The 27,500-nt window shown below is 50.6% G+C and overlaps 1 protein-coding gene across 1 annotated transcript in view; it reads left to right on the top strand.

The window, feature by feature from the left end:
- Window positions 1-27,500, top strand: part of ASIC2 (acid sensing ion channel subunit 2) — a 206,647-nt gene that overhangs the window by 117,000 nt on the left and 62,147 nt on the right. The window contains exon 2 of the mRNA XM_016207016.2: window positions 20,240-20,390. Coding sequence (XP_016062502.2) covers window positions 20,240-20,390 — 151 coding nt within the window. The remainder of the gene's footprint in view (window positions 1-20,239; window positions 20,391-27,500) is intronic.

The following is a 27,500-nucleotide window of genomic DNA, read 5'->3' as shown; positions in this document are numbered from 1 at the left end:
CTGTCTTCTGGGAAGCCCGACTCCAACCTCAAAGTGTTTGGGTCAAATCTGCGGCCACAGCTCTAGCACTAACCCACCTCGGAAGCTGAGCTTAAATCACCGTGTTTGCCCTGCACTTAAAGGAACGGAGGCCGCCGAGTGAACATTTAGCAGGACATTTTATGCAGCTTTTTCTTGCCAGGAAAACCTACTCCTCCTTCCTCTCTCCAGTTTTCCCCTGAGCAAAATATAAATTATCTTAACTATCTTTATTTTAAAACCAACAAGCTGTGAAAGAAAGCTGGTTGCTTTCTGTTATTACTGCTTACAAAGCAAAGGGCAGAGACCTGGGGCAACGGGCATTTCAGGTCTGGGATAAACAGGGCACTCTAGACAGTCTCTGGGACAGAGGCCAGCAAGCAGCCTCCACCTGGGGGAGAGGCCTTCAGGCTGATCCTGGGGACATAACCCTGCCCAGGAAACCTCCTGGGCTGATGGGGAGAGCACCGTTCTGCCCTAATTGGAGCCCCAGTCTGATGGGAGAGACACAACCCTGCCTTAGAGAATCCTAAGCTGAAGAGAGAGGCAAAGCTCTGTCCCGAGAGTCTCCAGTGCAATGAGGGAGACAGGTGGCTCCTTTTCTTTGCAGATGGAGAGCTGCAACTCCGAGCCATTGCCAAACTCAGCACAGATATGTATGGCCACAGAGCTCTGCAGGACGCCACTGTGCTAACCTACCCAAGCTTTGCAGTCCCCAACCAGAGTGAAGGCTCTCCCCACCCTCTCACAGTGTCTTCTGGCTCAGCCTGGTGGCCTGGCACACACCCCAGCCCCAGGGGAGTCCCATTCGCTGGGGGCAGCCCTGGTGGGTGTAACAGCCGGTCCAGCAGGGTTTTAATAATGCACGTCTCCCAGAGCTGCTAATTAAACTTTAATAGTCCTGCGCAGAAAGCAGTGGGTCTCACGCAGGACAGGGCTCAGGCTCAGGGGAATTCAGCAGAAGTTTTGCAACAGCTGCCAGGTTCTGAGAATCAGGTCCTCCAGAGGTCCAAACATGCCATGTGACATGACACCCGCTTTAAACAAGCAAAGGCAGGTCTCAGCCCCTTGGGTGGAAGGAAGTCATTTTTAATGAGCCTGTTCAATGTGGCAGCTACTTTTCCTATATTAACTTACTTCCTGTAACCCTGCCCATAACCCTGAGATAACTGCTGCCAGATAATAGTCTAATTCCAAGCACCTGCTTTTCCCACTGTTCCATGGTGCCTCTTGCACATACTCAGAAAATACCCTGGAGTCGGGGGGAGTGGGAGGGAAGCCACCCAGACACTAGGCACGTAGTAACCCTCCAGAGCATGCTCAGTGGACCCAGGTAGCTAAAGGGAGAGCTGAGTGTGCAATCTAAGAGGTGCAGACATAATAAAATAAGTCAATGATCCTTACACATCGGGACTCATAAAAATCACCAGGGGGGTTTATTTAAAACCCAGATCACTGAGCTTTACCGCCAGAGTGTGGTAGCTCTGGGCCAGGCTTTGGAAATGCATTTTTTCTTGATGTTCTAGGCAGTCCTGTTGCAGCTGAGCCTCCCGAAGACATCTGCAGAAACACCAAATAGCCCTACTCCAAGCACAGTGTGGTATCCTTTATAGACATGTGCACTTTTATAATCTCATGTGATCCTTGCAGCCATCTGGCAGGTGGGCAGGGCAAGACCTCCTAGTCCCAGGTTACACACAGGAGAGTGAATCTCTGTATAGCAATAGCATGAGAATACAGCAGATAGTGGCGAGGCCAGGGCCGGCACTCATGTCTTCCTGCCTCCAAGTTGGCACCTGTTTGAGCACACAGTCTTATCCCTGGGGAGCCATGGAGGGGAGATGCTCAGGGATCCTCACAATACGGCCCATGCGAGGGTGTTTGGGAGTGGGTCAGTGGGTCCAGGGGCCGGTCTCTGGGGCCTGCAGGAGGGGACAGGCTGCTTCAGGGAACAAGGGGGCTTTAGAAGCATTATTGACCAGCCAGAAGGGAGCGGGCCCGGGGGCCAGGGAGACTCCAGGAGCCCTGGTGAGAGATGACAGAGGCCTGATGGGGGAAGCCACTGAAGTGAAGGGAGACAACACCAAGGAAAGGGGTGTGGGAGGTCTGTGCCCAAGCAGTGTTGCCCCCAGTAGTCACCATTAGGTACTGGATGAGCAAAAAGGGGGTCATGTTTAGCAACCCATTGGCCATAGAGTCAGGGATGGAAGGACCCAAGATTTTCCAAGAAATATTATTTAGGGCATTGGAGGAAGGATGGATTGGGGAAGGGACTTGAAACAGCTTCATCTTTAGCATATTTAACTCCGGTGGGGCAGGAGTTGGGCTCAGGGTGAGAGGTCTGGAAGGTAAGAGCCAGGTAGCTACCAAGTAGGCGGGTAAAAGTGTGTCCAGCATATAAATAGTCCCAGGAGAGCGATGACATTGCTGGTGGCCCTGGCATCCAGGGAAAAGATGATGGAAGAAGGCGAGAGCTCTGGGGGGACTCTGGCAGTTCAAAAGTCATGAAAGGCTAAGCTGAAAGGCGCCTGAGGGATTGTTGAGTCCTACCTCCTCACCTTCCAGATGAGGAAAGCGAGGCCCGGACATGACAAGTCACCTGCCCAAGGCCACATGACTGGGGACTAGACCCCGTGACTTCTGACCCCCAGGACAGCACTCCTTCCAGCTGAGGGCATCTCCCCAACAACTTCCACCATCCCACTTAGTAAATGCTACACAATCCTGGACGTGGAGACAGAAGAGGCACCAACTGAAGTATGCCGTTTTTAAATGTCGGGCCAGGATAGCGTCTTAACATAACCCCAGACGGAAGCGTGAGCGCGTGCCCGTCGCACTGCTGCCAGAACTGCTGGGAACCGAACATGCCCTTAGTGCCTGAGGCGGCGGGGAGCCTCCCAGGAATACACGGGGTGCGACGAGCCGTGGAGAGTGAGGGCCCAGCGGCGGCCCGGCTGGAGGCGAGGGGCGGAAGGGGCCTGAGCAAAGGTGCTGTCAGGGCTCTGTCCGCGGCCTCACTCCCCTTTCCTGCTGTCAGGCCCTTTCTGCAGACACCAGTTCCGATTCAGGTGCCCCCGACAACTTTATTCCCCCTTCTCGCCTTCCCCCCACTCACACGCACGTATCACCTCACATTAGCCATCACTGGCCTGAAATCACTATCAAAGGATGTTTCACAGGCCCCGGGTGAGCACGCAACAGCACACCCCACTTTATTCTTGCGCCCGCCCGCGGACTGCCAGGCAGGCGTGCACTCACATTTATACTCCAGCGTGCACAGGCGTCCCGGCTCCCATACGACGTTTACTTCACTTCAGTGTTGTTATTCTTCTAGGCCTCTGGGCTGGGCCACCCGCAGGGGCTGAGACTCTCTCTCACCGTGAGAACCTCAGAGGCAAGCAGAGTCCATCAAATAGGAGGTGCTCAATAAGCGCCTGTGCAATAAATGGATGGATCCACCCACAAGTGTGCAAACCGCACCATGTAGCAAATGACAGTGCACACAACATGCTGGCTGGGGCAGGGGTAGGTTTACAGTTGTGAGCACGTGAAAGACAGAGTTTATTCTTTTTTTTAATTTTAATCTTCACCAGAGGATATTTTTCCCATTGTTTTTCAGAGAGAGTAGAAGGGGGAGAGAGAGAGCGTAACATCGATGTGAGCGAGACGCATCGATTGGTTGCCTCCCGCTCGCACCTTGACCGGGGCCAAGATAAAACCTGCAACCGAGGTACAGGCCCTTGACCAGAATTGAACCCGAGACCCTTCAGTCCACAGGCCGACGCTCTAACCATTGTATTATTATTGATTAATTCTTGTATTACTTTCCATATGAACAATTGTAAACCTACTTTTGCCCCACCCAGAATGTGCATGAAAACACACATGTACTTGGGAACACACAGATATGCACAGGTCCCCAGGGCCCCATCCAGAGCCCAAGGTCAGGACAGGCACGTCACGCCCACTGACATGAATCTCTTGAATGGGATCCAGAGAGACCCAGCAGCCATCATTCAGCTATCAGCCTATCTTCCCCAATTATAGCTGAAATAAAATGTGTCACAGCTGCTTCACTGCGGACCGACGTAGACGTGGAGGGAGGTGGAGAAATATCAGCCCGGCTTGCATTCTAGCTCACTGGTTTGGGGGAGCTTAAGGCATAAACGAGTTTGAATTTAATTGACTTTTTTATTGGGCTTTAACTCACTGGTACTTTTCCAGACACTGACTCCAGCAGGCAGATGCAGGGTGGAGCAGTCTCGGGGCCTGCCAGCCCCCCGAGGCCCCCCTGCGCCCTCAGGCCTGTTCCAAACCACTTCTGCACACAGAAGCACCCCATGGTGACATGAGGAGCCGTCAGTGCCTGTCCCCTGCCCGGCCCCCATCTTTTGCCCCTTCTCTTTAGCCTCTCTTGTCATAGCTCCCTTCCCCCGAAGGCATTTCAATTTAATGCAGTAACATTGATTGAAAGCTTGCCCTATATTAGTCCCTGTGCGGGGTGCGGGGTGCAGAGTGCAGGGTGCGGGGATACAGAGATGAGCAAGAACAAATCTTTGCCCTCTGGGAGCCTAAAATCAAATGGAGAGACAGACACATAAATTCCACAGTGTAACAGATACCAAAATTTAACCCTAGAACAAGGTCTGGCGAGACACAGTGTTCGGGTAAAGATGCCCAGATGAGATTCTGGGAGGCAGTAAGGAGTCTGCCATGTAGGGTACTCCCAGGAAGGGTGTGCTGGGCAGGTGGAACAGCAGGTGCAAAGGCACGGAGGGCTGGAAGAGCAGAGCTCATCCAGGCATTTGCCAAAGGTTCCATGTTTTGGGGTGGAGGGGGGAAGACGAGGGTCCCTGTGAGGGCCGTGGGACTCAGAGGAATGACCTCTAGCCTGGGAGTCAGGAAACCTGGGTTCCTGTCCCACCTTTGCCACTAATTAGCAGTGTGACTCTGGGCAAGTCGGCGTCCTTCTCAGAGTCCCAATGTCTTCATCTGAAACATGAAGAGTTTGAACTCACTGAGCTCAAAGATCTTCTCTCATCCCCAGCGCCTCCTTATCTTCCCGAGGTGACACTGCCGCTCTAAGTCTCTGACGTGGTTGATGCTGGTTTTGAGTGAGTTTGAAAGAAGCCGGCCACAGAAAGGCCAGTGGGGAGCTATTGCGGTCTAAGAATCCAAGGGTCTGACAGAGCGACTGTGGGTGCCATCCTTCTCTTGGGGCAGGGAATGCTCTGGAACGCTCTTCCCGGTGGAGTGGGGGACAAGGCCACGGGTGAGGTGCCCTTGACTCAGGCAGGAAACCTGGGCTGCATTTTAGAGTTTTACCATCCAGACTCATCCAAAGTTTTGAAATGTCAATGTTTGAAAGGATGAACTTTAGTTACCCGGGAAACTTTCTCATTGCACCATATGAAGCATGACTGAAGGTGGGAACACACTTTTAAAGCCCTGTGCGCATATAAACAGTTCGCCTTTAGTATAGGGTGAGCCTACATCCCAGCTTGCCCTGGGCAGTGCCAGCATATGCCTGCTATCCTGGCGTCATTACTGAGAGCGCCCTCACCTTTTACTCCCAAAGGAGTCCTCATCAGGGCAATAAAGATTATAACCATCCTGACCGCTAAGCTCCCGAGGGTGGGGATGAAAGCAGGGAGGCGGGAGGTGTGCACAGGGAAAGGAGCGGACTTGGTGTTGCCTTGACCTGGGCGTTAATCCCACTCCACCTTGGAGGAGTGCCTGAGCCCAGCTTTCCTGTACGTAAAATGCTGGTCCCTCCACTTACCACATGCTTCCTCTGCTCCTGTCTGTAGTAGCTATGTGCTTACTCTCCTTTCCCCCCAAAGGGACTACAGAGTCCTTGAGGGGGAACTTTATCTTCTTCGTCTCTGTATTATAAACGACCTCAGAAACTTCGTAAAATGTGGTTAGGGCATGAGCAAGTAAAGTTAAAATTTTGGTCATGATTTCTAGTTCCATTTCCGTGATGAACTGAGCCAATGCAAACTTATCTTCCACGACATGCACATAGAAATGCAGGACAAAGTGCAATTTAAAAAAAAATGTTAATGCAGAGCCAGGCCCTAGAGAAATGGAAATTTCTAGTGCCAGGAAGGAGCAAGCCCTGAAAACAAGTGCCTGCAGGAAGCCAGGACTCAACAAGTGCATGGGGATAGCCATGTGTGTATGGATGTGTGTGTATAAATGTATGTGCGTGTGTGTGTGTGTGTATGTGTGTGCATGCATATGTGCCATGTATGTATGCTTGTGTGTATGTTCTCTGCTCAATTCAGATGAATGACCTGAATGCCTCTGTGTGGAGGTCCCTAACTGGACACGGGACCTGGCCCACTGTCCCCTCTCTCCACTCGAATGCAGAGTGCATCCTCAAGAGGGCAGACACCCTTGGGGACAGGTCACTGCTGCTCTAAACCCCTTCTCCATACTGTCCTGTTTAACCTCGTGACATCTTGTAAGGTGGAGGCTATTACACAGACAACGGAGGCAAGGGAAGTTAACTTAGTCCCTGGCTCGGGGCGGATCCAGCATTTGAAGCCAGGAATTCTGACTCTGAACCTGTGAGTTTAAATGCTATGATACATAACCTCATGTCACATAGTAGGTGTGCAAAAATATTTGTTGAATGAAAGCCAGAATAAGTGGCCAGGAGAAGCTCACAGAGCCTTTATAATGCTATGGTCAGGACCAGGACCAGCATCGCTGATGGGAGGGGCCCAGCATTCAGCCCAGCTTTCTGTCAACGGTGCCAATTTTAAAGGAAATGAACTCCCCTGGCTTGTAGATACTGGGAGATGGTTTCTCCTGTCTCAGAATGATTGCATCTGGCTTCATTTCCTCCGAGGCTCTTCTTAGTTTTTTCCCCTCCCTGCTGTGCATCTGGCTCTAATTCCCTTCCCGGGTCTCATTTGGTGGTTACCACTTATGTTCTAAAATGCGCCATTAGGCACCTGATATATAGATGTTCAGGGGTGGCCATGCTGGTGCTTGGAGAAATAAGGAGGCCACCACCATCTGCTGGGAGCCCTGCCTGCTGCCAGTGGTTGTCAGTGGTCCCCTTGGGTCTCTGTGGGCCCAGCTGGGGGAGGGCAGGACATAAGCTTAGAGTGGGCAGGCCTGGCCACCGCGCCTATCTCCACACACAGCTCGAGAATTTATTTGCTTGCCACCCATTTATTAGATACCCAGTGTGTGCCAAGAACTGGAGACAGACAGATGAAAGAGATGCCTTTTCTGCCCTTGTGGGTTTCACTGTGTGTAACTCAGGGCCTGGTCCGGACTGGCTCAGGGCCTAGGGCAGGGTCACAGCCAAATAAACCCTCCCCAGACCCCATTTCTTCTTTGTTTTCAGAAAATGGGGGACTAGCTGCTGACATTGATAAAAAGAGACCTGATTTCCTCCTTACCAAATTCCTTCCTAGTCCATTCAACCTGGAGCCATGAGGACAGGCAAAGGTTTATTATGGGAGGTCTTGTCCACTTGCCAAAGTTCTCTTTAGAAGACGGCTGGCTCCTGGGGTGGGGCCATACAGAGGCACTCACTTTATGCAGCCTTTGAACAGCTAAGCTGTGTGCAAATTTATCTTTCTTTATAAAAAAAATTGCAGCATCATTTCTTCCAGTCATTCTCTTTTAATTTAAATTATTCATTCAACAAACTTCTATTGAGTACCTATGCTAAGCTAGGCTCTGCATAGAGCACTTGGGTAAATAAGACATAATCTCACGGTCTGGGGATGGAGCAGAGATAGACTCACCCCGCAGGACTGACTCACCATTTGCAGTGTTGGCACCTCTGTGTAGAGAGGTCCCTCTCCCTAGTTTCTGTCTTCTCCCCAGAGATGGTCCAAATTCAGTGGGGTGCAGTGGCTGGCCCCTGGTCTCAAGCCAAAACAGCTCTGCAAGGCCACTCAACCCCAAGGGGTGTGATTATCCCCATTCTTCAGATAAGGAATCAGAAATTAGGGAACATAAGTAACCGGCCCAAGGTCACGTGGCTCAAGCCTGGTGGAACTGGGATCCCCCCTTGGATCTGTCTCAGTAAAACAACCTGTAATCTTTCACCACTCCATGATGACTCTGCAAGTCACTCACCCTCTCCGAGCCTCAGTTTCCTCACCTGCAGATGGGACAGTAGTGTCTGTTTTGCAAGCTTGTTGTGAAATCGGTTGTCATTTTCATCACAAATATCTGGACTCCTGTCTTCACCTGGCTTTGTGGCCAGGACTAGGGCGAGGCAAGTGAGACACCATCATGGGTGCTGTGTGTCTACCAAAAGGGTGCAAAATTTAAGGAGGGGCTCCCTCTCAGCTGAGTGTGAGTGCAGCCCCCAGAAGTGAGTGTCTCCTTAAATTCCACAGCCTTCAAACAGCCAAGGCCCCTCACCTGCCTCACCCCTGTCCAGGCCCAGATTTGAAGGTGAGGAGGTACAAGTGGGGCTGGGGGAGTGTGGAGAGGACAGGGCAGACAGGCTGTATGGCATGGGGGTGTAAAAGCAGCAGCTGAAAACAGGCCTTGCTAGGGACGCGCACGGCTCCGCAGAAGCGAAGGGTGGGCCTTGCTTCGTGGAATTGTCCCCCAAAAGCTGCATTCTGTAAACTAATGTGCACATATCAATGATGGTCTTGAAGCTGCGCTGCCTCCTTGAGGATCTGAAGCAGTTTTATCTCCATTTCCACCCAGACAGCACACGAACTACCTCAGGGCAGTGTCCGTGTCCTATTTATCTTTGTATTGCCAGAACCTAGCAGGGTATTAGATAGGTAATGCCTGCTCATTAGATGTTGAATGAACTAAAGAATGCTTTGTCTTTCATTTTGAAAACCTTTAATCATCTTAGGTCCTTTGAAACATGGATCATAAGTCCTGTGGTACAATGAAAATTAGAGTCTTCTGGGAGGCCAGTCCAGCAATCTGAGGCAGTAAGACATAGGGACGCTCAATAAATATTAGCCCAATTTTCAAAGCTAGAAAAATGGCAAAGTCAGGATTTGATTCCAAAGGTTACACTCGCACCACTATAGTGCAGGGCCCAAGTCTGAGCAATATATATATTTAAATATACAAAGTCCTGTCTCTGCCACTGTCACCGGCTAGAGTCCCTTCTACCTAAACCCCCAAGATAGTGCCCCTCAAATTGTCCTGTGGCATGTGCCCAAACCTTCCCCACCTTCAGATGTTGTCCCTGAGCACAGAAACACTGGCACACCCAGCAGAGCATACATTCTTCTGGCACAAGGATTAAATAGGATTCATCTCGCTCATAGTGGCCTCCAGAATTGTTGGGCTGAAAGAAACTGTGAGCCAGAGGGAAAGAGTGTTGTGATCAATCAGTTACATCTGCCAGGGACCTGGAAGGAGAGCGGCATCGTGCATGCTGGGGATCTGCCAGCCGGGCCTTAATTGCAAATGCCAGGAAAGCAATCTGATTAAACTACCGAAAAGCCTCTGCGTTGTTGAGTCTGCAATGGCTTCAACCACTCGTCGCGCAAGCCTTGCTGCTAAAATCCCATGGGACGAAACCTCTGGACCCCCCCTGGGGAAGAACTAGGAGACAGTGACATCCTCTGAGTAGTTCCTGAAGATGATGAAGTACACTCTAAGTGCGAAACCATGAAACGGGCCAGAATGCGGTGTGGGGATTTCAGTGCCATGTGGGTAGTTACTTATTTGACCTTTTCTTGATCAGCTTTTAGAATCCACCCGCCTTGAGACTGTTTTTAGCCTTTGCATTAATTGGAACAGCTGCTTTTCCTCTGTAAACATCATAAACCATCATTTGGTTTTCACTGCTGCATCGTTTTCAATGCAGCATTGTAGAATAATGCAAAATTAGCCAGAAACACAACAGAACACATCGCCGGTCCCCTCCCTTCTTCTCTCCCATCTCACATCTGCTCACAAGAAGGGCGATTCCCAGAAGGTATGTAGTGAGGCAGATGCAAGGAGTGACACGTGTCTTATGTCAGGGTCGGTTATCCGGGTATAAAACACACTCACAGTGGGAGGGTGAAGCCCACCTGAGCCCCTGGGATAGGTGCTGGAAACACGCGGGAGAAGTGAAGTTCAGACAAGCAGAAACTTCCAGCAAGGCTGATACAAACGTCTTATACGAGAATACCCAAGGGATGTTCCAGAAAGGACCTGGGCACGCCACAGGAAAACCAAGTAGGCACATATTCCTATAGGTCCCACAGGCAGCACTGAGAAATGGACACAGGGCTGTGCTCACAGGATCAGGCACTGAGCTATAAAAGGACGTGTGGCAAGGGCCACGAACCCAGAAGCCACATCCCGTAGAAGCTCAGATTTCAGGACTCAGCTGCACAGTCCTGCCTAATAATAATTACATTCGCTAATTTTATCAAGTGGGTACCCTCTGCGGGCACTTTCATTATATCATGAGTAATCAGAATGCGGACGAAGATGTGCCCCACTGTGGGGCTCTGCACCCCAGAGCAGCCGGATGTGGCAGGACTCGGTGCCACCTCCCCAGGGTGTCTGGGTGCCACCCGGCCCCCAGTCTGCTTTGCCTGAGAGTTGGAATATCAGTAGGGTTAGCAGTGGGGGAGGAGGGCAGCAGAGGGAAACGGTAAAGGGACTGTGGACAGTTGGCAGCCACACTTTCTCCTTCACTTTTCCTGAGCCTCTGCCCTCCTTGAACGCAGGAAACCCCTCCTGAGTCCTGCTCCCCACATCTCTGCATCCCCAACTCCTGCAACAGCTAAGAGTTCACTCCTCGGAGTTAGCCTTGGCTGGCTAGAAACGTGCCCCATCCCTATTGACACTGGGCAGGTCAGAGACTCAGGCTTGGTGGGGAGGTACCTCTAGGACTGACACCGATTTCCTTGGACAGAACCAGATGCCACTTCCTCTCAGTCACTGCATCTCTGTCTTAATGAGTATGTACCATCTGACAGCAAAGCTCCATTATTCATTGTGTACAATGTCTGACACACAGTAGGTGTTCGGCCAGGACAATGTGACTCCAGAGACTGTTCTTCCAAAAATCCTGCCTGCCTGTTAGTAGAGCCCGTAGGTGTCTAGCTTGGGGATTAGGTTCTGGATGCGCACAAGAACTAGAATGATAGGCAGCTAGGCGGGGCTCAGCCGGCAGCCAGCACCCTAGACCCGCACCTCTGGGCTCCCTGACAGCATCAACATGGCCCTGCCAAGACCAGGAGGCCATCTGAGGGATCTGTCTCAACCTGCCAAATACCATTGGTGGCACCTATTACTGTCCCTAGGGAGAATTCTGCAGCGGCCTCCCACATTCTCCCCATCACTGCCCACCAGCCAGCTTCCTTCTGTGCATTCCCAGAGCACTTGGCACCACCCAGCATCAGTCTGCCCAGCCACCCTCCCTACGAACTGGTTCCTTACGGGTTGACTCATCTCTGCATCCCCAACGCCTGGGAAGGTGCCTAAAACACAAGAGGGGTTCATAGATGTTCACTATGCGAATGAATGGATGAGCCACCAACGTGGTCCCAGATGGAACGACAGCTCAGATTCCGTTTCTACAGCCAAACAACAGCTCTTTCCCTCCCCTGCTCTGGAGGAACTCAGGCATCATACAAACCGTAAACAGCAATGCTCTCTGCCTGGGCTGAAGACTGTTTTTTCTGCAAAGTGCTTTCAGACCCATTAAAGCCCTTTTGATCTTTACGGTAATTCATTGGAAGGTGCTCTTACCAGCATTTCCAAGATGAGCGATCAAGATCCAAAGGAAATAAAATGTCTCCCCCAAATCAGTGAAGAGCCAGCCCTGGAAGCTGGGGCTGCCTGGTTCCCAGTTCCACGCCTGACTTTTTCTCTTGCCCAGACACCTCCCACGAAGTGCCTGCTCTGTGCCTGGTACGGGGCCAGGTATGGGAACCTGGAGATGAAAATTCTCTGCACAGGAGACAGACAGCGGAGGGCCTCTCAGCAGAAAGAGCAACCAAGCTGCCGTTGGGTCCCGTGTAAAGCCTCCATCAAGCCCAGACTTCCACCAGCCAAGCTGCTGTCCAACTTGGAAGCCGGTTCCCCACCTCCCACTTCAGAACCTCAAGTCGGGCCCAACTTGGATTCTCACGTGAGGCGTCAGGAGCGATCCATCAGCGGAGGCCTGGCCTTTCGAGCAACTTTCCAGATGAGCCCCTGGAACGCCTTCACGCTTCCCTCTCCCTCGGCGAGCCGCCCGCCAACAGAACCTTTGCTGGCAAAATGTTTGGGCTGAAGGCGAACACTCAGAATTACCCAGAGCCGGGTGCTGTTTTCCCAGGCGACAGAGAGATTGCAGTCGCTCGCTGCTCTTTTCTCCTGCGTGGCGCTCACACATCTCCTGCACGGGCTGAAGCTGTCTGGACAGCTGCCCAGCAGAAAAGGCCTGAACTGCGCTTCAGGCTGGGAGAGGAGAGATCCAGGGCCTCTTTGTGAAAATGGCCCAGGAAATGTCATATCCCAGCAGATGGGTACAGGGGCACAGAGAAGGGGGTCCCACTACCGTATCATACATTCAAATCATGCTAAGCGTTCTTCTGACAACCCAAGCATAAAGGGGAAAAGGAGAACCGCTCTCTAGCTGTAGGACCTTGGACAAGGCATTTAGCCTTGAAGTGCCTCAGTTTCCTCATCTGCGAACTGGGGAGAATATCTACATCAATGGGCCTTAAAAAATAGAAGGTACATGAAGCAATCGGCACCATTCCCGACTCATGGTAAATGCTCACTGATTGCTCATGCTCCCCCCGCCACCCCCCAAGAAATGTAGCCTCTAAGGAGATTGATATTAAGGATGTCCTAAGAGAGATGGTGGCCCCCTTGTTGGGAAGAAAGGACAAGTGGTTGCAAAAGTATGGCTTGTCCCTCATCTCCTACACTCCCAGGGACAGCACCTGCCACGTGGAGGTGCTTTCCTAGGTGTTTGTCAAAATTGCCTTTTTAATCTCATTATGGGGGCATTGTGGGCAGAGTCACACAACAGTCCTTGGAACATAATAATGGATGGTCAGAAATTCCTGGGACAGGACCAAATGATTGAGCAAGCCGACTTTTTCATGATCCTGTCAGGGATACAGTCTTCGCCATCAGAGAGCTGGCCGTCTGTGGCAGCCTCCTCACACATACATCCCTCGGCTGTACTTAATTTTCAAACGTATTAATTGCAGCTTCAGAAAACAAAAGACAGATTCATTTTGTGTACTGGAAGCTTGATAACCTATTTGACAGACTTTCTCACTTTCCGATTGTATGAAACGTGTTTGAGGAGTTAGAGAAAAACAAATGACACTAAATGGCTGGCTTCAACATGCACAATATTTTGCAAACAGCCTAATGAGAAACTTTAGCAATTCATCGAGAAGAAAGCTCTATCAACTCAGGGAGGGAAAAAAAAAAAAAAGGGTTTTTTTTTTTTAGAGGCATTTTGGAGCAGTACAGTTTCATTTCCTGCAAGTGTAGTAAGCAAGATGAGACAAGAAACCCACTGCCTGGGAGAAGCCTTAAAGGTCAGGATTAATGAATGGCTTGGAGGGTTTGAAGCTTGCAGGCCCCGTTGTGTGCCGGTAAGTGGGTGTTTCAGCAGTCCGTAAGGGAGCTAATCCATAATTTATTTTCTTAAATAGGTACGTGGTGTAGAAATGTTGGTTGCACTGTTAATTGGACCAGAAAACTGTGTCTTTATGAGTACCAGCTTTTCCTAAATTTCCCAGCAAGGGCTCCACTTCACATTTCCGGAACTCTAAGGCAGGGCGCCCCAACAGATCAGGCCGAGCCTGGATGCTGGCACCTGGGCAGGCAGCAGTTGCCAATCTTTCTCTTATTCCTGATGCAATGCCTGGGAGGGGGGGGCCAGCCATTATCTGCAGCCCACTGCATATGCAGATAGAGGCTTTAGAGGAAGAGCACACACAGACCCAAGCCAGCAAACCCAGGTCAGACCTCAACTCTGCCCCCAAACTAGCTGTGTGACCTAGGACAGATCACTTCACCTGTCTGGGCCTTAGACTCTCCATGTGCAAAATGAGATGTTTGGGCAATAATATTTTTGGTGCCTGCGTTTTTTCAGGATTCCCTGATTCTGAGATCTACCTCCCCCACTGCCAAGTGGGAGAGCCCTAGTGTTAGCAAGGCACCAATCTCACCTGCTGGGAACAGAGCTGGTTGGGAGGGTGTATGGGTGTGAGCTGTAGCTACAAGGGACCAGGGAGCAGAGAGCGCAGGTTTGGAATTAGGAAAAGATCTATTTCATCCTGGATTCTCCACTTGCCAGATCTGTGACCTGGCTCTGCCCCTCTGGGCCCCAGTTTTCTCATCTGTAAAATGGGGGAGATGATAACAACGTGGCTGGGCTGTTGCACAAATTAGTGACAGCAAATATAAAGTGAGTGGCACTCCAGGGAAGGCAGCAAAGCCAGTCTGTGACTCAAGAGCTACTAGAAGGCAGTGAGACCCTCTCCCTGCCCCCATATCCGTGTTTCTTTGATTTAGAATGTGCCAAGTTCGGATTGGTGGTGTCTATCCACTGTACCAATAACTGGGTAAAATTCAGTTGTTGGAATTTAAAAATAGATTTTCAAAATGAGTTGTAAGCATCAAAGCATCTCCCTCTCCTCCAGAACTCCACGGTCCCCGTATCTCATTGGCCGCCCTGGGCTTCTAGCAGCAGGCTTAGCTTATTAAGGACTAAGCAGTCAGTGGCGCCGGTGCTTTGCTTCCCCTCTGACTACTTCAGGATGAGCGTAAGCGGGCAAGACAGGACCACTCAATCCTCCCAGTCTTTGTTCATCTCTGACCTACCCCGATGACCCAAAAGACGGATCCGTCTTCTGCTGAAAGGAGAAACAGTTAATCCCCCCACTCCGGGTATGGATTCATAACTAGTAAAAATATCTATTATGAACCTTCCAAACAAATCTACTTTCATTCCCTCATTTAGGCCCCGCATGCACACGGCAAGGTTATCTCGCCCAATTTGCAGAGGAGAAAAGGCAGAGGCTCAGGAACTATCAGTTCCTTTTCCTCTAACTTCATGGGCCATTGAGTCATTGAAGTAGATGCCATCTCTAAACTGTCAGGCGCATGCAAAATGTTCGCAATGGAAATGATAGTCGTGGCCCCGTTTTTATCTCAGGATCCCCCGTCACTCCTGGAGATGCAGGTTTGAAATGAATTCTTCCAAATCAACCCAACTAAGAGCAATTCCAGACGCTCAGCAGCCCTGCACACCCAGCCCTGCCAGGGGGTGGGACTGGGGAGCAGAGATGAGCCTGGGAGACTGGCAGGTCTGAAGCAGCAGCGAGCTCACCTGACTGACAGTCTGGACTTAAATAAATTGTGGGTTTCGGCTGGAGGTGATAAAGCCTAAATTTGAAGCGTGTGTTACTCTTATACATCACTATGCCCCGAGATGGGGAAAGAGAGCTGCATCTTATCCCAAGTTTGTAGCAAAACTGCACTGAGTGTCAATAGCCCTCAAGCCTTTGATGTTGAGTGGAAAGGAAAATAATCCTTTCAGAAAAGCTGGGCAGAGCAGAGGGCTCAGCAGGCGGCAGGCGGGCCAACTGAGGGTGCCCTGCTGTGTCTGCGCCCCCTCTCCTGCCCCCACCAAAGTAAACTGTCTTAGTTCCTGACAGGATTATTTCCTCTAATACCTTCACAGGGGAGCAAGAAAAAAATGCTTAGGTAAAATTAAGTGGGCATCTGAGAGGCCAGAGCAGAGAAAGGGAGGGGAGGGGAGTTGGATGAGGTGTCGGCCTGAGCTCCCGCCAGAACCGGACCATCTCAGGGCGCCTCCCAGAGGTGGGCAAGGGGGTGGGGGGCCACAGCACCTTGGAACCCATTCACTCGTTCACGCAACAAAACAAACACAGTCCCTGCTCTCTTGGAGCTTACAGTTCAGTGTAAGACGTGTCCAACTAATAACCTAGTTGCATACTTTGATATGTACTATAAAGGAAGAAAGCAGGGGTGCAAGGTTGTATACCAAGGAGCCCCAGTTTAAGTGGAAGCTGGCAGCAGGAGCCAGGTGCTGAAGAGAGGCCTCTGGGGACTTGGCATTTGAGCCAAGGCTGGATCACAAGTTAGCCAGGCGAAGGATGTGGGGAGAACACTCTAGGCAGAAGGAACAGTAAACAGAAGGCCGCGTGGGGATGAGCTGGCCGCACACTCCCAGAGCTGAAGAGCCCAGAGGGTGTGAAGCATGTGGGAGGGGAGAGAGGGAGCCCCTGCCGAGCCATGGGAGACCCAGTGAGGATTTGGGCCTATATCTTAAATGCACCAGGAAGCCGCAGAAGGGTGTTAGGCCTCTTGATGGTGGTCTGACTCCATAAAGAACCTGGCTGTTGTAGATTGTTCCTTGGCCGTCTCTCAGACATGGCTGTGGTCACCCTCTGCCACTGTGGTTGCCACCAGTCCCCACCAAGCTCCCTTCTGTGTCAGTCCACACCTGGCAACTTCATGCATTTGTCCCTATACCAATGCCCAGGAGGAGGGAGCAGGAGAGATGGGACTGACACTGAGGCACCTGCAGGAGCTGTGGCCTGGGCCTCGGATGAGTCCCAGGCCTGTAAGGAGGCATCAAGGATGGGTAGCAAGTCTCTATCACTCCCATCTCAAGGACCTGTCTGCTCCCTCTTCTGTAGGGAAAGACTGATTCACAAGGCTTCGATGTTGCCAGCCAGTGCCTGGCACAGAGCAGGCACTCAGTCAATGATCATCTGAACTTAGCACTGCCATAGACCCTCCATTTCCTCTTGCAAGTGGAGAAACTGAGGGAGGCTGAGGAAGAAATAGGTTGAGCCAGGAGTCCCTGTCGCAAATGGATACATCCTTGCTGCATAGCCTTGGGCAAGTCACTTCCTCTGGCCCAGGTCTCCATTTCCTTACCTATAAAGTCAGGTGGGTGGGGGAAATCATCTCTAACTCCCCTTTTAGTTCTCATACCTTGTCATCACCCTCGGAAGCACAGAGAGGTCAATACCTTTATCAGTGCCACACAGCATGATATTCTAAAGCTTAAGTACCAAATGGAGGGGGGGAGGCTAGAATTTGTAATGATCTGGTGCTAAGCTGAAATGTACTTTTACTTACAACTCTCTTTAGATAGATAGGGAAATTAATATTATAAACAATTTTGGAACCAAAGAGGTTATTTGGTGGGTCTACAAAGAAAAACTCTATTGGAGCACCCCGAAGTCACTCCAGATGGGTTGATGGGTTCATCCCCTTTCAATGGACATGCTAACTATAAAATGTTCTCCTCCATTCATTATAGAGGTCCCCAAGAGCATCTCTCCGGGGGAAAGTTTCATTAGCCAAGTTCAGTGGCTGTATACAGTACTGATGATAAAGCTCAGTTTGAAAAATCATGTTCCAGCCGTCTCCACCACAAAGCTGAGAGAGTGGGGCTTGTCTGTTTTCAAATAGTTTGGCTGCCAGGGACTCGGAGCCATGTTGTCTAGAGGAGAAAAATGTGGAATCTGTTGTTTTGATGACCCTTCCTATGGATCGTGAAGGCAGGTAGTAAGGCTTGTACTTCTTTGCAATTCCCAAATCCTTGCTCATAGTAGGACCACATGCATATGAATATTGATTAACTGACAGAAAAAGCCAGGCAGAAGGGAAGAGTATATGGCTCAGAAACATCCCAATGACAAAGACCCAGGACAGCACACCCAGAAAGAGCACATGTGTTAGAATCAGACAGATATGAGCTTGAATTCTAGCTTCTCTGCTTAATAGCTGTGTGACCTTAGGCAAGTCACTTAACCTCTCTGGGCCTTGGCTTCCCCCCCTGCACAAAGGGAGCAGCAATAACCACTCGTGATCACAGCTGCAGGGGTTAAATGAGACAACATAGGTAAGCATCTATCTAGCACAGTGCCTGGCACATGGTAGAGGCCCCTCTCCCTTCCTTCCATGCAGCCATCAAGATCTGCATGAGCAAGGCAGCCTGCAGCACTCACCCCTGCTATTACCTGCCCCTGTGCTGAAGGATGGGAAGCCGAAGAGTATCTCTGGTCTCCGTGCCAGGAGGAGACAGTGCAGTGGAGCATGGTTGGGGAGGTGACCCAGGCCCAAATCTCAGTGGCTGCAGGAATCCAATACCATTGGCCTGGCTCTCTTCCAGCCAGTCTTGCCAGATGTAATTTGGCTTCCGCTTAAAATTCAAAGCAGTTATGTAATCATAACAACCCTAGAATTTGGAGAGAGTTTTTATAGTTTCAAAGCACTTTTGCACGTATTACCTCAGTCGATCTCTCAATAACCTTGGGAGCTAGCTAAGACAAGGACTGGAACATCCATTTTTTAAAATATTTTTATCGATTTCTAGAGAGAGAGGAAGGGAAAGGGAGAGAGAGAGACATATATACATGGGAGGGCGAAACATCGACCAGCTGCTCCCGCATACCCTCCACTGGGTATTGAGCCTGCAACCCAGGCATGTGACTCGACTGGGAATTGAACTGGGAACCTTTTGGTGCACGGGACAATGCCTAACCAACTGAGCCACACTGGCTAGGGCTAGAACCACTGTTTTATAGATGGAGAAATCAAGGTTTAGAGGGTTTCTTCTGAGCCACACTGGCTAGGGCTAGAACCACTGTTTTATAGATGGAGAAATCAAGGTTTAGAGGGTTTCTTTGGCTCACCTTAAGTCACACAACTAATAAGTGACAACATCAAACTTGGACAAAGAGCTCTATCCCTTGCTCTGGGCTTTCCCACACCATCACACTGTATCTTTGTAATTGTGCATTCATCAAGCAAAAGTGGACGGAGCACCTACTGTGCTCCAGGCCAGGTACTAAGTGCTGCGATTCAGAAATGAAAGGCAGAGTCAAGTTCAGGAGAGATGTAGGACCAGCTGCTCAGTAGCATGTGGTAGCTGCCATGGTGAAGGGGTAAGGGGGACAGTGTGTGTTGGGGGTGGGGGGTAACCCCAACTTGATCCAACCCTCAGGAAAGCATCAATCCAGTCTTGGAGAACAACTAGAGTTTGCCCAGGCAGGAAAAGGAATGAGAAAGCTACAAGTGTGTGAACCAGCAGGGCACTTCTTGGGGTGCTGCAAGCTGCTTGATCTGGCCCCACCCACTCCTTCCTTCCTTCCTTCCTTCCTTCCTTCCTTCCTTCCTTCCTTCCTTCCTTCCTTCCTTCCTTCCTTCCTTCCTTCCTTCCTTCGACATATATTTCTGGAGCGCCCTCATGTGCCAGGCATTGCCCTAGCCACTAGGGATAGATATCTCAGTGGATGTAGTCCCTGAGCCCACAAAGCTTACCTTCTAGTGGGTTTCCGGGGACTCAGAAGGGAAATGGTAGATGGTGGAGGTGGAGGCATCATAGAAGGCTAGGTGTGAAGGGCCTGGACTTCAGCCTAAGGGGGAAGAGGAGCCCAGGTGGATTTTAAGCACAGGATTCACAACATCAGGTTGGCATGTCAGAAAGAGAGAACCACGGTTAAAGGATGGGCTAGAGAAAGTTGTCTGGAATCCAGAAGCCCAGCTAGGAGGCTGCAGCAGCCCAGGACAAAATGCCTGGGTCCTGGGATGCAGCGATGCAGAAGACAGAAGGCAGAGTGCAAGGGGGTTGTGGAGACAGCGTGGACAGGCCTTGCTGTTGCGTGGGGCTTGAGGATTAGGAATGGGAAGCCTGGGCAGCCACTTGAGGGCCTGGCGTGAGCCCTTGGCAGGTAGGGGTGCTATTTCCTAGAACAGGGATGCGGGAGACCCATAGCGGTGGGGGCGGGGGAGCTGAGGAAGATCTGTTCCCACTGGGACGTGCTGAGTGCCGAGGGTCTGTGGTCCCCCTGAGGTCATGCTGATTAGGCAGTGGGATCAGCGTGTCTGGAGCCCAGAGGGTCTCAGGGCCAGAGGTGCAGATTGGAGGGTCAAGAACTTACTAACAGTGTTTGACACTTGGAAGTGGACAGAGGGAGCACACAGAGGGAGAAGAGCCCAGGTGCCATTGTAGCAAACCCCAGAGGGGTTTTGCCAGAACAAATCTGGCATCCAGATTTGTTCTTTGATGCCAGAATCCCACATCACAAAAGTCAAGCCATTAGCCAGGGCAAGAAATCATTGGTCCCCAAGAGGGGTTGATTGTGGTGAACTGTGGGGACTTTAGCCTATTGTTGGATTTCTGGGGTCTCACCTGTCTCTGGAGCCCTGTCTGAAGTCACCCATGTGCTTCTCTCTCTCTTTCTCTCTCTCTTCTCTCCTTCAGGTGTTTACAAAATATGGGAAGTGTTACATGTTTAACTCAGGCGAGGATGGCAAACCTCTGCTCACCACGGTCAAGGGGGGGACAGGCAACGGGCTGGAGATCATGCTGGACATTCAGCAAGATGAATACCTGCCCATCTGGGGAGAGACAGGTGAGCTGGGCACATGGACCTGGGCCGTGGGTGATGGTGGAGGGGCGCAGGACTTTGAAAGACTGGTTTGCTTCGGGTGGGCTGTCGTGGCCCACTCCATGAAGAACTGATCTCCACCGAAGAGTTGGTGGCACGCTGGAGAGTGGTAAGGATGCCCTTGGCATGGACTGGGATGAGTTTCTTTGGATTTCACTAGATGGGAGAGGGGCAGATGATGGGAGTGTTGGGAAGGGGAGGCAGGTAGGGTGAGGATAGGTGTTGAGAGGAGCCATGGAGGAAGGTTTGAATCAACAGTATGGTTGGTCAATCAAGCCAGGTCCTGGCTTGATTTTAGGAGAAGAGGAAAGGATGAGCCAGCCCCTCCCTCTCCCAGCCATACTGAACATCCCAGCCCAGCTAGGAGGCCCAGCAGAAAGGAAGGCAGGCTCCTTTCACTGGGGGAAGGTGGGGAGGCTGTGCAGTGTTGGAAAGCCAAAAGGTAGGGACTCAGGGGGCCGGCACCGTACCTGTGTGAGCCCCTGGGGGCCTGTGTGTGTACGGGGCTCAAAGCTTATTGCATGTATTCATTTATTCATTTATTCCATTCAAACAATCTATTCGCCATGTATGCCACCTCAGGCTCCTCGCCAAAGTAAAGACATTAAGGTGGAAAAGACAGGCCTTGACCACAGGCTGGAGGAGACACGCAGTTGCAGTCCATTGTGACCCGGGTGTGCCCGGTGCTGTGGAGGGATGGGGGCCTCCACCTGGGCAGGGGAAGGTGGCGGCATGGGGGGGGGGGGTCAGGGAAAGCATCCTAGTGCATGGGGCATTTGAACAGGGTCTTGGGATCATCCTGGGTTATACAGATGGGCTCTCGTAAGAGGGATGCAGGAAGGTCAGACAGAGGAGCAGGCGATGTGAAGGCAGAAGCAGAGATGGGGCCATGCAGCCAGTGAGCCTAGGGATGCTGGCAGCCTCTAGAACTCCACCAGGTGGAGGAAGTAAAGAGGGGCCAGGAGTGGGGCCGTGGCTGCAAAAGAGACCCAAGTAAGACTAATGCTGTTAGGAATGGGGGAGGGGCTCACGAGGTGGGCCTGAGGAGGGACCACAGGGGAGGGTGGAGGAGAGAGAAGGTTCCAGCAAGAGGGAGGCCTGAGCCCTCAAACTGGAGCTGAGGATGGGGAGGGGATGGAGGCCAAGCAGCCCAGCCCCCTCTGCCCGCAGCCCCCACCCTGTGCCCAGCCCTCACCACGCCCGGCCCTCCAGGCTTCTGAGGCAGCGAAGGCTTCCACCCAGGGTTGATGGCAAACTCCAGGCTCTCCCCCCACCAGCAGGCTCCCCCTTCCTCCCACATCTCTCGCTTGAGCACCCTGGCGGGAAGAGGTGCGTGTGGCCACTTACCTCATGGGACAGTCAGTTCTCCTACTCCTTCCACTGAAAGGTAAAATGGGCACCCCAGGGTCATTCCAGCAACACCTCCCAACCACGCCCTCATGCTCCAGGCCCTCCAAACCCCGTCTGCCACTGGCTAAGGAAACAGCTGATCCCGTCCACTTTTCTAAATTCAGTAATTCAATGCCACCGCTCCAGCAGATGGACGGAGGTGTGCGTCCCCGCCAAGCTCGGGCATCCTGCACGCTGACCAGCAGAGCCCGGCTCTCCAGACATCCCAGGGGCCAGCCCGTGTCTAATGACCACAGGGGCCCCCAATAACCCTGGGTCCCGGGAGCTGGATCTTGGTCCAAAAACAGACCCTGCCTTACAAGCATCAGAGCATATTTGTTATTGGACCTCCTGTGGAAGAGGAGAGCAATGAGGCCATGGAAATGAGTCCTGCCCCCGAGGTCTGTGGCAGCCGGGCCTCCCCCCCGTGGGCCGCAGGAGAGAGGCCGCCTCCCTGCCTCCGGGCCGCACACTCCGCGTGGCTTCCTGGCATTCCCCCCTCCTCCCAGCCCCAGGGGAAAGCAGCCTGAGTCCTTACAGGAGACGTCTGGGTGATGATAAAGAAGAAATTAATTGAAATATGTCTCTCGAGGGAGTGGCCACGTATGGCTTGACAACAGAGGCAGTGTCATAGGGCAGGAAAGTAGCATCATGGAGACCGACACTGGGTCAAACCTCCAGCTCTCCCACTACTCTTGGTGTGACAGAGGGCCCGTGAACGAGCCTCAGTTACCTCATCTGTGAAACAGATCAATAGAAGAAGTAAAACCATCCCCTTGGCAGGTGGCTGAGGGATCGAATGAGAGCTCTCTGCCAAGCGTACCCAGCAGAAGGGCAATAATGACGGTCGAAGCTGGGGGGACAGTCACGCGGTCCCAGAGGCAGGGAACACTGTCCGTGTCTCACAGCTGTCACAGGGGTCCTAAAACACCTCCACATCTGACGTCGCATGTGTTCAAAGCAGCGCCTCTGACATTCTTGCCTGGCCTGGGCAGCTTCATCTCTCAGAAATTTAAGAAGGAGTGAGGGGACCACCCCCTGGGTGTAATTCTGACTGACGGAAAGGACCTTGGGACCCATAGGTGAATTAGGAAAAGGCACCTCTGTCGGGTTGACCCAGCCCAATGGACTCCTGCTTAGTGAAAAGAAGGTGACTATCAAAATGATCAAGAGTCCTTTCCTCTGGGCTGACAGTGCCGTGCACCAGGACACCCCCCTTAGCCAAATATGCTTGTGCAGGGCGCCCTGGAAATGAGCCCTTCGAAAGAAGGCAGGCTCCGTCAGTCACACGTGGGCCTAGTCTGTGCCCCCAGATGGCCCTGTGCAATGTCAGGCGTTTGGGATAGTTGACGTTCCAGGAATAAAGAAGACCAGGGAAACTCCTGTTAGACAAGTTAGACACGTGTATTCATCGCAGGGAGGCTTTCATACGCTGAACCGTGAATCCTCCCAGAGAGGAACCTTGCACGCCGCATTTATTTCCCAGATGCCTTTGAGTGGAAACTTCCTTTCTCGTGGAGGAGCTTGCAAATAGAAAGGAGACAGAAAAGCTGTCCTAGGCTATGGGAGTGCGGTTTTCATGGCCAGCATTTTCTAAAGGAAATTAAACCAAAGGCAGGCGGGAGGTTGTTAAAAATGAAACTCTGTGTAGATGCCTCTGAGAAACTTCAAAGAAAACAGAAACAGGCAGTGGGTTATCTGGGTTGCACATGAGAGAAACCGGATTCAAACAAGCTTAGGCATAAAAGGGATTGTGTTGCCCCAGAATCCAAGGCAAACTTCAACAACCAAACAGCAGGGGACAGGGGCGGGGGAGGGCGCAGCTTCAGAAACAACTGGAACAGGGCTCTGGCCCTCTCGTGTCCCTCCTTCTTTCTCTGGCCCCTCCTCTCCCTGGGTCCCTTCATTCTCTTGCAGTAGAGACGGGTTTTTTCACACTTTTTTTCCACACACGGTCCCCAATAGTTTTATATTTTACACATCCTACCACTATCAAGAGACTATTCAGAGTCTCTCACTGATCCTCTATTTTTTTTTAAAAAAAAATCAGGGGAGGGAATCTTTGGCCCAGCTCAGTCAGGTGCCCGCCCCTGGTCCAACCTGTGACCAGGGGGTGAATTCATGGAAGGACATGGGAGCCCTAAGGAAGCTGGGGAGATGGCAACTGGAAGGAGGTCCCAAGAGATTGTCTCATGAACGGCCATGCTGAGGGAGGCAGGGACCAGGGTGAGGGGTGGCAGTGGTTACATCTGAGGAAACCAGAATCAGTGTTCAGGGAGCTCTTTTTTAAAAAAATAGACTTCTTTTCTTTTATTTAATTAATTTTGAGAGGGGGAGAGAGAGAGAAAATCAATTTGTTGTTCCACTTATTTATGCACTCATTGGTTGATTCTTGTATGTGTCCTGACCGGGGATCGAACCCGAAACCGAAACCTTGGCGTATCAGGATGATGCTCTAACCAACAGAGCTACCCGGCCAGGGCCTGTACAGGGAGCTCTTAAATGAACTCAATTTCTGGATAGATAGACTCAAATAGGGCCCCTCCTTTTCTCATCTCCCTCTATCCTTCGTTCACTCCAACGCAATATACGTTTTTATCAAATGTTATCTCCTTGGTTTCTCCAAATGTTAATATTGTAGAAAAATGAATTTGATACTATATGTTTGAACAAAGGAGTGACTTTGAGAGCCTGTGCTCTAATGGAGGTGTGTATCCGCCCCCTTTTACTCCCCTCTGCTCCGTCACCTCCTATTCTGTCCCCTTGTTCACTTGGCTCTAGCCACACTGGCTCCCCTGTGGCTTCTGGAACACTCCGGGAACGCTGTCACTTCAGGGCATCTGCAGTCTCCATTCCCTCCACCTAGAATCCTCCTCTTTGTTCAGACCCACGTGGCTAATTGCCTCGTCTCCGTCAAGTCTTTGTTCAGGGAGGCGTCCCTTGACCGCCTTATTTAAAATTACAATTGCCCCTCCCACTCGTCACCTCTCTTCATCTGCTCTGCCTGTCCTTTTCTCTAGGATATGTGTCACGTTCAGATATACCATATAATTTACTTATTTATTTTTTCTTGCCCCTCCCCTTTTACAAAAATATATGCTCCAAGAGGTTAGGGATCTTGAATGTCTGGCTCACTTACATATACCAGGTTAATAAATACTTGTTGATATGTTTGTTGAGAGAGAAAAGAAATTGCTGTGCACACTGATGGGGCCAGGATGAGGGAGACACTAACTTTAATGAGGAGCGACTATGTGCCTTCAACATTCTGTCCCATGAATCCTCCCAGTTACCTTGCTGTCAAGGGTTATAATCCCTATTGAAAGATAAAGAAACTGAAGCCCAGACAGGTTGCGTAAGCTTCCTAAGAACACACCCCTCGTTACGTAGCTGAACCAAACCCAAACCCTACTTGTGAACCCAAAGGCAATTCTCCTCTCACTACATCCCTTAAACGTTCAAAATGTGATTGTAAAGGCACTGCCATGAAAATAGCTCAGGGAAGGAAGGGTTCGGTGACATATAAGGTTAGGTCTGTTGATGTTCTTTCCTATTTTTTCCTGTGTGTTTGTTTTTTTCCAATGGCAGAATCCTTGTGTTGAACAAAAGCTTTCGCACAGCCCCAATTTATAAAACAGAGGAAGGCAGAGCAGCTCTAGCTGAACTGGAGGTGGAGACCCAGTTCGATTTCTCTGTGTTCACTGTGGCCAACCTTAGGATATTCCCTAAGGAAATTTGCAAGGGCTCCAACCATCCCAGTTTGATGTTATTGGGATGGAAGCAGAGTTTGTTGGATCTGTGGCTGTGTACATCACAGAGACCAGCTCTCAACATCTTTCCCCTTCTCCTGGGATGGTGAAAGGAGCCTGGGACGTGTCTGCTGAGCTCCAGAGCCTCAGGGAGGTTGACTGTCCAGACTTCAGGTTGAACGCGGTGGATTGAACATCAGTGTTTATGGAGCTCTGTCCCCAAACCCCACCTAAATGGCAATGAAAGATTTTTTTTTTTTTAAGGGCAAAGTGGATAGGAGAGAAGATAACAGTAGATGTCAGCAAACTTTTAGAAGATGGAAAGCAGATGGTCGGTCACTGACTGGGCAGAGCAGGCGAGGCTGAAAGATAAGGCTCTGCACTGGGGAGCCAGCTAACGCCAAGCAGGTCTCATCACAGACTCTCAAAAAAGAATCAGGGGTTGAAGGCATCGGATTCTACTAAAGAGAGAGACGAGAAGTGGAGCTAAAACTGGGAGGATTAGTTCAAAGTCTGTAAAAGGAGCAGTTAAGTCCCCCAGATACCCTCCCTTGGCCCAAAGCAGCAACAAATCTCTCGCCAGGAAGATAAGATTGACAGACAGGCTCTGGGCTTGGGGAAAGCGGCCGAGCTGAGTGCCAGGTGAGGCGCCGTCCAGAAAACCGCCACTTGTGAACCCAGATGAGCTGAAACTCTGCTCACTGAGTACTGAGACCTTCAGCCAGGCTCATCTACCCCACCCCCAAATGGGATTCTGGGGCAACCCTTTCTTGGAGACACTGACAAGTTCAATAGAAAAGGCCCCCACAGAATGGCAGTCAGGAGTCTCCGAACCAAACGGCCGGTTAACTCACTCTCGAGTGAAGTCCCTTGGCAGGTCCTCCCACACAGGGAATGAGTGCAGCTTTTAAGAGCCTCTTAACTATGAATGGACATCCAAAAAGCCAGATGTGTGAGGAGGAGGAACTAAAACCAACCAAACAAGAAAGAATCGCTGAGGAAATAGAGATCATGGTTAATGGGACAACCTCTAGAGGCAGACTAGAGCCTGGGTTCAAATCCCACCTATACAATTTGCCAGCAGTGTAACCTTGGGCAAGTTACTTAACTTCTCTGGGCTTTAATTCCATCACCTGTAAAATGGCAATAATATTATTATCTGTGCTGTTTTAGGAAGATTGAAATGAGTTAATATTTGTGAAGTGCTTAGAAAAGTGCTTTAATAATATTAGGCACTATGTAAGTCTAAACAAAAACAAAAAATGCAGGGACCAGAAAGAAACATTAAACCATTTTAATTAAAATTCTCAAGAGATAAGAGATGGTACTACATCCATAAACATGAGCTATTAAAATAGGATGCTATTAAAAAGTAACATTCAAAAAAAGAAGTTTTAAAAACTGGAAATTAAAAATATGATTGCAAACATTTTTTTTCAAACTCACAGAAGGACTGAAATTGAGGAAGTCTCCTGAAAAGTAAAACAAAAACACAAACAGATGGAAAATGAGAGAGAAAAAAATATGAAAATGAGAAGGTAAATCCAAGAAGTCTAACATCCTATGAGGAGTCCCAGAGTAAGAAAACTGAGAGATGAAGAAGAGGACTTTGCCAAAGAAATAATGTAAGAAACATTCCCAACGGAAGCACATGATATTCCATATCAAAAGAATTCACCAAATCCTGTCTGCAGTAAATGGCAAAACAATCAGACCAAGACACATCCTTAAAATTCAGGCTGACAGAGATAAACAGAAAAACCTTAAAAGCTTCTGGAGAGAGAAAACAAGTCACATACCTAGGATCTAGGATCAGAATGGCCTGGGACTTCCCAACAGATAGAGTTGAAGCCAGAAGACAATGGCACAATGCTTTCAAATCCAGGGTGAAGGAAAAGGGGACTTTTTTTTCTAGGATAAAATTTTTTTTTTTTTT

Source organism: Miniopterus natalensis, chromosome 17 (assembly GCF_054644295.1).
Source record: "Miniopterus natalensis isolate mMinNat1 chromosome 17, mMinNat1.hap1, whole genome shotgun sequence".
Classification (NCBI taxonomy): domain Eukaryota; kingdom Metazoa; phylum Chordata; class Mammalia; order Chiroptera; family Miniopteridae; genus Miniopterus; species Miniopterus natalensis.
Note: the sequence above shows the minus strand (reverse complement) of the source record. Positions and strands in the feature narration are given on the sequence as shown.